This window comes from Camelina sativa, chromosome 12, assembly GCF_000633955.1.
Source record: "Camelina sativa cultivar DH55 chromosome 12, Cs, whole genome shotgun sequence".
NCBI classification, from domain to species: domain Eukaryota; kingdom Viridiplantae; phylum Streptophyta; class Magnoliopsida; order Brassicales; family Brassicaceae; genus Camelina; species Camelina sativa.
Window position 1 is genome coordinate 13,112,006 of NC_025696.1, and position 13,366 is coordinate 13,125,371.

The 13,366-nt window shown below is 35.7% G+C and overlaps 3 protein-coding genes across 3 annotated transcripts in view; 1 reads left to right on the forward strand and 2 right to left on the reverse strand.

Moving 5' to 3' along the window:
* Positions 5,264-7,861, reverse strand: LOC104733465. Its single transcript, XM_010453045.1, has 4 exons — positions 7,064-7,861; positions 6,768-7,010; positions 6,374-6,661; positions 5,264-5,887 (listed from the first exon to the last, which is right to left on the reverse strand). The coding sequence occupies exons 1-4, from the start codon at positions 7,859-7,861 to the stop codon at positions 5,264-5,266; spliced, it is 1,953 nt and encodes a 650-aa protein (XP_010451347.1).
* LOC104731545 lies at positions 10,638-11,298 on the forward strand. The gene has a single exon (XM_010450970.2). The coding sequence runs from the start codon at positions 10,742-10,744 to the stop codon at positions 11,114-11,116; it is 375 nt and encodes a 124-aa protein (XP_010449272.1). The 5' UTR covers positions 10,638-10,741; the 3' UTR covers positions 11,117-11,298.
* Positions 12,631-13,366, reverse strand: part of LOC104731546 (uncharacterized protein At4g15970-like) — a 14,607-nt gene continuing 13,871 nt past the window's right edge. Inside the window, exon 4 of the mRNA XM_019233546.1 lies at positions 12,631-12,685. Coding sequence (XP_019089091.1) covers positions 12,631-12,685 — 55 coding nt within the window. The remainder of the gene's footprint in view (positions 12,686-13,366) is intronic.

The following is a 13,366-nucleotide window of genomic DNA, read 5'->3' on the forward strand; positions in this document are numbered from 1 at the left end:
AGAACACAAAGCCACACAAGAAAAAAAAAACGAGATCATAGAGATTTCTAATAATGTCAGGAAGTTACAATTATAGTAATTTTCGAGAGTGGATGTACAAGAGGATCGATGAGGTGACGGGAAATTTTACAGAAGAGTTCAGAGCCGGGATGGAGCAGTTAATGCAATTTGCAAATAGCCAGCCTTATCCGAAGAATCTGTTTAGTGGTCAAGAGCAAGGCTACAGCCCTCCGAAATCTGGCTACAAAGCACGGGGAGGATCTGGAGTTGTTCTGGTCGTCACTTTGATTTACCTCTCACCGGGTTTGATTTAACTCTCAGCGGGTTCTCTGTTTTCTTTGTTTCTTTGTTACTGCTGCGCTTTAGCGAGTATGTTTTCACTCACTCTTTCTTTCTTTTTCTCTTTTGTTTCTGCTGGTATCCTTGGTTCTTGTCTGATTCTCTGTAAACTTTAGCTTATATTTAATTTAAGAAGGCCCTTTAACAAAAAAAAATATTGGGGACCTTTTTAATATATTGGTCTGAGAGTTAGAGGATTATTTGTGGGTTTTTTTGGGTCAAAATTAAAAATTAGAAAGAAGAAGTAAAACATTTGAGTTTAATATGGGCTTTTTAAGTGTTATGAACAAACAAATTAGAAATTGCTTAGTGGATAAGTGTTTTAGAATAGGCCCAAAAATTTAAAGAATGAGTTGCTGATGTGGCAGCACCATGAGTGAGGAAATGTAACTTTATATATATAGATAATACTAGGTAACAACCCGCACATAATCGATTTAAAGAAAATTATTATAAGTAAAATTATTATCATAAAACCAATATATGTTTGTGTCAAACATAATATGTAACTTAAGTTTTTTATTTATTTATTCAAATCTGTGTTTTTTCGTGTAAAAAATATGTTTCACCCGTGAAATCTTTGAATGTGTAAGAGCTTTTATGGTAGAGAAAATATTGATAAAATGTTACTATTTATTGCAACATATCTTTTGTGTGGTTTAAAAATCAAATTCATATCTTCTTATGTTTTATTTTGTAATCATAACAATTTTGCATGTTTCTTATGTAACCATAACAACATATACTAAATTACTCGGTAGTTTAGCTATTCAATTTTATTATATGTTAGTAACAATCGGATTCTAAACTAAATTTTTTGAAGAAAATCTAATTTATTGCTTTAATATTTTTGATTCTATTTAAATCTTTTGAGGTAGTCTATTTGTTAATATTTTCTATAAATGACAGATTATTACCAAAAAAGCCATTATGAAAAAATTAATGAAATTCCAAAATCAATGTATTCGTGTAAGAATACATTTCACCTGTGAAATATGTGAACGTGGTAAAGAAAATATTTATAAAATGTTACAATTTATGGCAATATATATTTCTGTGTGTTTTAAAATTCAAATTTAAATTTATGGTTTGTCAAGTAACTATAACAATTTTGTATAATCTAATAACACTCATTTTAAATATATTATGATTTTTTTTGGGTACTAAGTTTATTTATAATGATAAGGGTTATTGTCTAATTCATTTTTAATAGCACATAAATGAATATACAATTAGAACGAATATTCCTATTCGGGTATCAATATTTCTATTTTTTAATAAATAATCACACTAAATGTTGAGATTAATTAGTTTACATACTTAGATATATATAAATAATCACACATTGTGAAGTGACCTTAGTGCAGTGGCAGGAGGTAAGTCCATTTGTAGTAGGTATCATCACACCCGGGATCGAGTCCCGGTTCCTACGAATGTAGGAATTTGGCTAATAGACCGGCCAGTTGTGGTCCAATGGTTGACAAAAAAAATAATAATAATAATAAAATAATCACACATCATGATATGCCCTAATTTTTTATCATTTTTATATTTATTTATGAATAAATATAAATCTATATTTATTTGGAATTAATTTTTTTTTAATGAGATAGAGATATTTCAGGGGTAATATACTTCTTTTTATAATCTATTTTAATAACTATTGAAACCTTGTTATTTAAATTATTATGGTAATAATACTAACATAAAAAATAATATTTTGTTTTTATATGATTATGTTAATAAGTTTGAAAGGAACAGAGTATGGAATCGATTTTTGTATGTTATTGATAGAGGAATATACAAACATATATACATGAGAGCGTATCAATCAACGTAAATGCTAGAGATTTCTAAGAATATATAGTAAAGTTTATGGGAAGTAATTAATCTCCTAGCTAAACATACGGGATGTGATTTCTGAGATTTAAATGCCCAGTTTAGAACGAAATCCTTCGAACGCTGGTTGACCAAGTGGTTTGGTGAAAATGTTCGCTAGCTGAGAGATGCTGGAAACATGGATTGGTAGAAGAACACCTTTCTGAATTTCATCTCGGATGAAATGGCAATCATATTCAATGTGTTTCGTCCGTTCATGAAAAACGGGATTCGTAGCAATGTAGATTGCTGATATACTGTCACAGCAGAGATTGATACAAGTCTCGGAATCCACCAAGACAAGAATCACGGACTCAAAGACTTAGAAGCTTGGGTGGAAGCGATCTGATGGAGAGTAATCGGTTTGATGCTGATTCCACAACACCAAGGGCAAGAGAATATGATCAAAGGGCTATTCCTCGCAAAGATCAGAGACTCTGCACGTAACCTAAGCTGATTGATTCAACAAACTACCTAGAACTCGCAGGAACAAAGATTTGATTCAAAACACAAAGTGTTGAAGCAACTGAAATTTCTTATTATTCAAAAATCGTGTGTTGAAAAGTAAAACGTGATAGAGCTTATATAGAGGCTCAAGTACAACATCTATATGCTGAAATAAGAAAGAAATCTCCATAATTAATAATTCAAAAAACGTGTGTTGAAAAGTAAAACGTGATAGAGCTTATATAGAGGCTCAAGTACAACATCTATATGCTAAAATAAGAAAGAAATCTCCATAATTAATGATAATTATGGTCTTTGAGAATTGAATGAGAATATCGGCCAAATCTGGAAAGTTGTGATGCACCTTGAGTCTTGATAACTTGGGGCCGAAGTTGTGGTTTCTTGGGACGTCTAGATTCATTCTAGGAAGCTTTTGGATGGTCTTGAGAGTCTCACAAAGGCGCAACACTGGATAAGGAAAAGGCCGTTGTGTCATAAAGACAAACAGATCCAAATAAGGAAAGTTGCACTTTGATTTGATTGGCCTTGTCAAGTGAGGTGGGGTGCATCCTAAGATGTTTGGTGAAGTCTCCAAATGATGTAGAAGCTCTCCAGGACGCCAAGGGATGCTTTGGCTTGAGCCATTTATGGAAAGATCCATTTTGAGTGTTAATTGACTTGCGAAAAGGCTCCCTGAACCATGTCTTGAACTAGCTCGAAACAAGGATGGCTTTCTTTGATCTTCCTCCTTAAAACATGTGTAGGAAGACATGTGGAAGGAGGTTGCCTCATTAATAACCTTTCTAGGTAAACCCATTGGGAAAAACCCTAGATAAAGGAAAAAGAGTGCAACTGTCCTACTCCAACGATGTGATCTTCTGGCTCGTTGAATGTCCGCATCACTTCTATTTCCAGTGGACAGCTCCAAAGTATGATTGTTTCTGATTCTTGCACATATCAGAAGGATATAATTGTTCTCCTTAACTGGTAAAAGCTGGTTCTCTCCAAAAAGTACTTCAGACAGTCTATCGGGAAGTTCTTCATGTTGTACATCAAGAAGTCTGTCACGTATTACTTCAGCCACTGCTACAGCCGGTAATTCAGCTCCCGTTCTTACATCAAAGATGCATCGGCTGATTGTGATTAACCCCAAGATCACGAAGAATGTGTTTTAGCCAAAGAAGTTCTTTTGGTGATGAATGCCATTGCTCTATATTCTGCTTCTATGGATGACATACTCATTGTGTCTTGCTTCTTTGTCTTCCAAGATATTGGAGAATCACCAACTTGAACAAAATAACCACTAACAGATCGACGAGAAAGAGGACATCCAGACCAATCAGAGTCACACCAACCGGTCATTTGAAAATTTTTCTGAGCGCGTAATAGAATACCTTGACCGGGGTTGCCTTTCAAATAGTGAAGAACTCTCAAAGCCGCATGCCAATGATCATGTCTAGGAGCTTTAATGAACCTTGCTAAAACATGTACACAATATGCTAAATCTGGCCGCGTAGCTGCTAGATATATCAACTTCCCAGCGAGACGACGATACTGATCGGGATGAGGAAGCAAAGGTGAGGTGGAGAGACCTAGTTTATGATTCTGTTCCAGAGGAAATTCCACTGGTTTACAGCCTAACAAACTTGCCTCATCGAGAAGCTCCAAAGTGTACTTCCGCTGATTCTAATAAAAACCCTTGATGCTGCGTGAGACCTCAATACCCAGAAAATAATTCAAACGACCAAGGTCTTTCATCTTGAAATAAGAAGCCAGATGGCCTTTTTTAAAGATGTAAGGCCTCATCAGAGTTACTTGAGATAATCATGTCGTCAACGTAAATCAAAATATTGATCCGTATACCACCCTTATCAAATGAAAATAAGGAGTTATCAGAGAGAGATTGGAGAAAACCATACTCACGCAAAGCCTTTGTTAATTTGGAAACCAACATCTAGGAGCTTGCTTCAAACCATACAAGGACTTGCGTAATCTACAAACTTTGGTCTCATCATTTGTAAAATAACCAGGCGGAGGCTTCATGTAGACTTCCTCAACAAGATTGCCATGAAGGAAAGCATTGTGCATGTCCATATGATGCACAAGCCAATTGTTTCCAACAGCGACTTGTAAAAGCATTCGGACTGTTTGCATTCGTGCCACTGGTGCAAACGTTTCTCCGTAATCAACACCCTCAACCTGTTTATTTCCAAGAGCCACCAAGCGTGCCTTGTATCGTTCAATTGAACCATCAGAATTTTGTTTAATTTTGTAAACCCATTTTGATCCAATCGCTTTCTTACCAGGTGGCAAATCTTCAATCATCCAAGTTTCATTTTCTTCTAGAGCATCTATTTCAGACCACATAGCCTTGTTCCACACTTTGCTTTGTGATGGTTGTTTGTATGTCTTGGGTTCAGCCGCAACAGTTATCGCAACCAAATATGCTCGATGCGTCGAAGAAAAACGAGTAGATCCCACATAATTCAAAATTGGATAAAGAAAAACAGAATTACCCAGAAGCCGTGTTTGTGCAGTGTACGTTTTATAGTCCTGCAACTTTGGTGGTGGATTTCTCGGTCGGAGGCCTCACCGTAATTCAACAAAGCGACGGGCTGCTGAACTTCGTCATCATCGGTAGAAGCCGAAGGAGAGGACGAAGAAGTGACGACCGGAGATGGTGTCGAAGGTTCAGACGGAACGACGGGCCGGAAGATGGTGAGGAGGAGGTCGGAGTGGCAGAGGATGACGACGTCGGAGTTGAGGGCGACATAGATTGATCGGATGGTGAAAGTATCGGGACTGGAGAAGAAACATCATCAACTGGGTTTGAATTGCTTAATGGACCGACAAGCCTTGTTGGTTCTTCTACTATTGGGCCCAGTAAGCTTGTGGCCCATAACTCAACGTCTTCCTCGTCTATATTAGTTGCGAGAACATGAGTTGCATAAGGAAACTCTGTTTCACTGAAAACCTCATCCCTTGAGACAAAAAATTCTTGTTTGTAAAGATCATATAACCTCCATGCATTTTTGCCATAGGGATACCCAACGAATACACACTTTCGATTTCTTGGTGCAAACTTATCTCCTCTGTGTGTCTGATTTTGTGCATAGCAAAGACTGCCAAACACCTTCAGATGATCGTAAGTTGGAGGTGCACCATGTAACTTCTCATATGGCGTGACTCCATTAAGCACCGAACTAGGAGTTCGATTTATCAACTAACCAGCAATCAAGATACACTCTCCCCAAAAGGTTATTGGCAAGCTCGACTGAAAACGCAAAGCACGAGCAACATTTAATATATGTCGATGCTTTCTTTCAACTCTACCTTTTTGCTGTGGTGTGCCCACACAAGAAGTTTCATGAATGATCCCTTGTGAGCGAAAATAACTACCCATACTTGTAAACTCTATTCCGTTATCGCTTCGAATACGTTTAACTTGTTTTTGAAATTGTCGTTCAGCCAAAGAAATCAAACTTTTCAGATTTGTTGATGTTTCGGTTTTGTCTTGTTGAAGATAAATCCACACACTTTTGGAAAAATCATCGACGACGGTAAGAAAATATCAAGCACCCGAGGAAGAAGGAGTGCGATATGGTCCCCAAAGATCACAGTGAAGAAGCTCAAAAACAAATGATGTTTTATTCTCACTAATGGGAAAAGAAGATCTTGTTTGCTTGGCATGCAAGCATACATCACACACCTTATTCGATAATTCAGAAACAATAGAAACAGAAATATTTGGAAGAGAACCAACAACTTTTGGAGACGGATGACCCATCCTATTGTGCCACAACTCGTACGCGTTCACATCCTTATCCGTCACGAACGCTTCCAACTCCGTTCTACAAAAGCGAAAGGTTCCACAATCTCGTTTACCCGCACCAATCAGCATCCTCGAAGCACGGTCCTGGACCACAAGAAACTGATCAGCCATCTGTACTATACATCTATTCTCATCCATGAGCTGGCCCAAGGAAATGAGATCAGACTGAAATTCTTGAACATAAAAAAACAGATTTCAAAAGCATATTGGATCCTAAAACAACCGTTCCTTCTTTACAAGATATTCTCTCCCTCGCATCTGCCAAAATAACCAGCACATGCTCCATACTTTGCACATTCGGGAGTATATCATAGTTACCCGTCAAATGATGAGAAGCCCCGGTGTCTAATACCCAAGAGGGAGCGGAATACGTACCCAAAACTTTTTCATGACTGGAGCTTGCTGCACCATTGCCGCTAGCATTGAAAAGCTTCATAAGACGCTCCCACTGCTTGTCATCAAGACCACTGACCCCATTGCGGTCTTTGTTGGTGATTATGTAATTGGCACGTTCCTGAGGGTGCATGGGAGGCACATGAACAACATTCGCATACGTCATGTTACGACCTCGTCCACCCGACAGAACACCAACATAACCACCACGACTCCTTCCTTGTACCGTGCGGCTCCTTGGGCGATCACCCCACCACTCAGGGTAGCCAACGACAGAAAACAACGATCAGAGGAATGACCACTACGATGGCAGTGGGTACACACAGGTATCGCATCGTCAACACGGATAGACGTAGAAACACGACCTTGTTGTTGTACTGCATATGCAGTGATTTCAGCGGGATTATCCTCCTTTTTAACATTGTTTCTCAAATCTTCCTCTTGACGAACAACATTATACACTACCTCCAAAGGTTGAATCGGCACACGAGAAACCAGAGTCGATCTCACCGTGTTAAAAGGTTCATCAATACCAGAAAGAAAATTATGGACCTTGTCTTCCTCTCGATCGAGCTCCTGTAAAGTGGTAAGATTGCACTCACACTTCCCACATTTGCAGACACACAGTGGCCTGTGATTAGTCATGCTATCCCAAATCCGGTTCAACTTACCATAGTAACTCTCTATGGTAAGCCCTCGTTGCTTGCCGGAAGCTAGTTCCGCTTTGAGTTGCTGAATACAGAAACCATTAGTAACTGAAAACCGCTTCTTCAAGTGTTCCCATAAATCCTTGGCAACGTCCCAGTGAGAAATGTTGGAACGCAACACATGATCAATGGTCATCCGGATCCAGGAGATCATCAACGCCTGAATCTTCCACCAGTCATCAAGATCGGGTGATCCTTCTTCCGGTCGACCAATAGATCCATCAAGAAAACCGAATTTTTTTCGAGAAGAAAGCGCCGTCTTCATACCACGCGCTCATTCTTCTTAGTTCATCTCTTTCAACAGCAGATGGGATATCACAGCTCCAGGGTTGTCGGCAGCAGTCAAGTCATATGGATATATTGTACGTCGTACCTCCACAGTGGCTTGATTCGAGTTCGTCGAGTTCGGGTTCATCGAGTTCGTGTTGGTCGAGTTCGTGTTGGTCGAGTTCATGTTCGTCGGGTTCGGGGGATTCGTACCAGCCATGATCAAATGAAAGAAAAAAATAGAAAACTTAAAAAATTTGTGTTTCTAGCTCTGATACCATGAAAGGAACATAATATGGAATCAATTTATGTATGTTATTGATAGATGAATATACAAACATATATACATGAGAGCGTATCAATCAACATAAATGCTAGAGATTTCTAAGAGTATACAGTAAAGTTTATGGGATGTAAATAATCTCTTAGCTAACGGGATGTGATTTAAGATCCCATTAAAGTTATATGTTTAATAAGTTATATGTTCTTTATTTTAATTAATTTTATATTAATTGATATGTTTTTATTATCTTTTTAGAATATTTTACTTATAATGAATTTAAGAAATCAATATTTATATTAATTTTAAGAAATCAATATTATTTTGGCTTGTATTTTTGTAATAAATTTTAGTGAGATTTTGCTTTACTATTAAATTTGTGTGAAAATGATAACATATCTAATTATTATTCAGTTAATTGTTTTTAAAATTAATACAATGATATAGAGCTGTAATTAATTAGGAAATTTAAGAGTATTTTGCTAAAAAGTATATATAGGGAACACTTTAAATGTGTATATATAGGGAACACTTTATATTTTGTTATCACGGGAACGCTATTATTATTCCCAAAAAAGTTCAAACTAGTGAACGTATGAATTCACGGATCTATGTTTAATTTCTTATTAACATGTTTGATGTTTCGAATGATGGGCCTGCTAAAACTGCTGATCACGTGCTTTACACACTAAGTCTATATGTTAATGTAATTATGTATATACTTTTTCGTCAATGATGACTTGATCAGGGTTGAAGACTATAGTTTATAATGATATGTACTTTACTTTTGGTCCAAATATCATATTTATATTTTACCAAGAACACTTATAAATCTTTTTCTCTCTTCTTTTCTCTCAAAAACGGCTAAACTCGTCGAAAGAAACAAAACACTCGAGTTAAGGGTTTTCTTTAACTCAAAACGCAGCGTTTAACTTAAGTCAAAACGCAGAAAATCAACTTTGCATCAACCGATGCAACCCCTAAACCGAGATTTCGGTTCGCAGATGTTACAATAACTAATATTTTATTTTACAACGGATACTAATCAAACTCATCCTGCTTTATGAGCACTGTGCACATATATACGTGGTAGATCTCATCATGTTTGGTTTTTATTTATTTACGTCAATGTGGACATGTGCGCGATCTATGTCATTTGAAGTTTCCGTATGATAAAATGATATATTTATCGATAAGATATATAACATTTTTTACAACAACACTATAAAGAGGGTTGGTTTTTTACAGGAATGTTCATACATGAATAATTTCAACCATATATATCGTGGAACTCGTAATTATGTAAAAAGTAAAATACACTTATTATCTATAGATCCACAATGGATTACATCGTATAAATATAGTTACTATGAAGTCCTTACACTGTAATCAAAAAGAGTTCATATTATATACTAACTCACGGTCATCCACTTTTTATCTATTAGAGGTAGCTTTTGATTGTTGATCCACTATATCAGAAGATCATCATAAACTTAGGAGACAGATTTCAAGTTTATCACTATAATTTTAATCATCTTTAAACCATTATAAACATCTATAAGTGTAAAAACATTTGTGTTGTGATTAGTTTTTCAGATTCTAAATTAGTATGGACTTGGGTAAGAGATTTTCCACACTTTAAGTATATATAATGGGCATATATTTCTTTGTTTTTAGTCTTAGACACCAACGGGCGTATATTTCTATGCAAGGCTAGGCATAGATATGATATGTCATGTGTGTAACGTTCACATGGGCCGGTTACTTTTTTTTTTTTTTTTTTTTTTTTCGTTAAACCTTGAATATCCATTTGTGCCCGGCTGCCCGCACAAACACAAATTATACGGTTAACGACTAAATGATTTAATTAATAAACCAACCATCAAAAACAATGGGCCAATGCAATCGACATAAATAAATCAATAGATAGACAAAAGTGGAGAGATATGAGAAGGAAAAAGATGGTGAAGAAGACGAACTCTTGACTCAGCTTCATGTGTTTGATTCCTAGCCATGTGCACTGTGTACCTACCATAATCTATTGACTAATCAATAGATATACATAAAGAATGGAACTTCGATGATATAACATAACGCATTTTTTGGGTTTAAATATATAACATAACTCTTGTAAATACATGTCTACCTTATCTATAAATAGATTTATGGATAATGTTTTATTATGCTAGAATATATAGTGGGTTCATATAGTCGTCAAGTAAATATACCTATAGTTATCTAGTTTTGATCAATATACAGAAAATAATTGACTATGTCTTCTACTTGGTTAAAGACTTGAAGATATCTTAATTTGCTAAAACAAGTAGCAATGATATAAAAGTGAGTATAATGTCTTAGTTTGTTTGGGTCAAAAGTGAGTATAATGTCTTTATCTTTAAGTATATAATAACATATAATTTTGATTGTATAAACTTACTTATAAATATAGACATACGCCTGTCAGACTATAAGTTAGATTCTCTTCATCATAATTCATAACACTCAACACACCACACACACACACACACACACACACACACACACACTCACTCCTCACTCACTCACTCTCTCTCTCTCGTCTGTCCGACAGTCACTTAAATGGCATTTTCCCGACATATACCTGACGGCAAGACCGCCGCCACAACCACCGTTACTAAGAAGAAGTCCGAGGTCCCAACTCCGCCGCCTAACTGCTGCGTCACGTGCCTTGTGAGACTCATCAGAAAACTGAAGAGAAAAGGGAAGTTGTTGCTGGCTACGACGGCTCGGAGACAAGGGAGATCGTTGCAATGCCGGTACGATCCAATGAGCTATTCACTCAACTTCGACGAAGGCGCGTGTGGTTCACTTCCCGGTGATGAGGATTATTACTTTCGGTTCTATGCATTTTCTTCGAGATACGTTACTAATACTATCAAAAAGAAACCATCACTTCCACGTGAATCCTTCTCTACCGCTTCACATGAATTCTAATGATTTGTCATTTGGGGGTATTTTTTTTTTGTTAGCTTGGTTTTTTAGTTTCTTAGATTTAAATCTATCATTTGTTGTTCTTAATTGAAGTACGTGTACTAAGAAAATGATATCACTATTAGTTTGGACTTTGGAGAAAGTTATTCTTGTTTTATGGAACATATATTTGTAAGTTTTATCATAACCCGAAACTTGTATTTTGTTATCAATCTACCGTTGGTGGAAGTAATGTGTACATATGTGAGAATAGTATAAACTAAAAAGTGAAATTAAATACATATTTGGGTAATAATGTTTAATTGTTTTATTAGTTCCTTTCATAATCAAACAATTTGAGGAAGTACGAACCAGACGCAACGTGAGCGTCACTCACTTCATTTTGGTTTTCGGTGGACTATGCACGCCCGTATTGATTTCTAAACACGACAATAACAAAAAAAAAAACTTTGAAACATAGTACAATTCTATAATAATACATATATAATTTAGTTTGTAGCATTAAAATTTTTCATTTTATAAAAAGCAAAAAAAAAGAAAATCTGAAACTTCAATCCTGAATCTAATATAGAATGTTTTGTAATTTCTTGACCAACCCCATTGGATGGACCAAATATTTTCTCTATTATTATATCCTTTTGTTAAAAATAATTAATAATTGGTTTATTCATTTTCTTCTACAACTTTTATTTTTGTTTGGGATCTTATTCTGTTACAACTTTACTAGCGTGTAACAAAGGAAAACTTTACTTACGGACTTTTACGTCAATATGCATATCTCTCTTAGTATATAGTAGATTAGTAGTAGATGTAGATAATTATCATGACCTTTTGTTACTTACATTAACCTAATATTACAGTGATTTTTTTTTGTCAACACCAAAATTACAGTGACTAGAAATTTAGAATAGAAAAAACAAAACTTATCATTTTGTATAGAAAAATTCATAAAAATGGGAACCCGTGCAGTAAGCATAGTGGAAGGCGATGCATGTTTGTTAGCGACTCGAGACAAATTCGCCGAACCCTAGTTTCGTAGTCTTTCTCCTTCTAGGGTTTCTTTTTTTGACTACTTGACACAAGTTCTTAATTAGACGGTAACGATATTCGCATGTTACATCGCATGAAATTGCGAGCCACTCGAAACAGGAAAGAAACTTATCAAACACGAACATATTTATTTTAAAATTATTAAGCACAAAGCCCCCAAATTATGTTAATTAATCTCAACAAGTGTATTCGGTTTACAGACCGGCCGAAACCATATTGACTTGCAAGATAACTAAATAGCTTCTTTGTATTCTTAAACAAGGTATAATAACCAAATATATAATACAGTACTTCTCATATCCACCAATTTGTTTCATTATAACTACAATGCAAAGTTTCAAGCAAAAACCGTTTCGTCTACCTAATTTTGACGCGGGCAGAAACACATATAGAACAATAATGCTAGTTATTTCAACGTATTTTTGATTCATGGCTGATGGCTCAATATAGCTAGTGGAACGGTTTCCTTAAGGAATACGTTTTCGGAAAGTCGAACCAGTGAATCTGATTTCTGGTTTGTAACTAAAATTTAAAAGGATACATACAAAATGGCTAAAAGCTTTTTGGGCCGAACGTACACCTGTGGATCCAATTTTCAGGCCTTTATATGACTTTATGCGAAAGTGATGGCTCATCTGATTCTGAATGAATTGGCTTTGTTTTTCGTACAAAAATCAAGATAAGAGATTTTCCTTTGCAGAGGTCAAGATTCTTTTATTTTTTGTCCTACGGAAATTAGTGATACAAAATCATATTGAATTGGTGAATTATGTATACAACATAATTGAATTGGTCCAAAACTAAGTCGAACATTCAAAGATCGAAGACCTTTAAACTAAAACACACTCATCGGGCATTAACACACCATTTTCTTGCTATAAGTTTATTCTAATTAAAATTGTTACTTGGTACCATATTATTTTTACATTTTGTGCAGATTCCAAATCTCAAACTATTTGAACTGAATGATCCTCAAGATCACAAATTTGAATCTCGATGTTAGGAAGGAGTCTAAATGTACATGTTTGACCCAAAAACATTCATGTGGACCAAGTTGTGTTCGATGAAGAAGATTAGTAGTATTTCTTTAGAACACAAGTCACGAGATCCATTGTCACAGTTTTATTATCTACACAAATTAAACAACCAAAGCTCTCCCATACGGCCATACCAATATTTTTGATTCCAACTCTTGACTCTTTT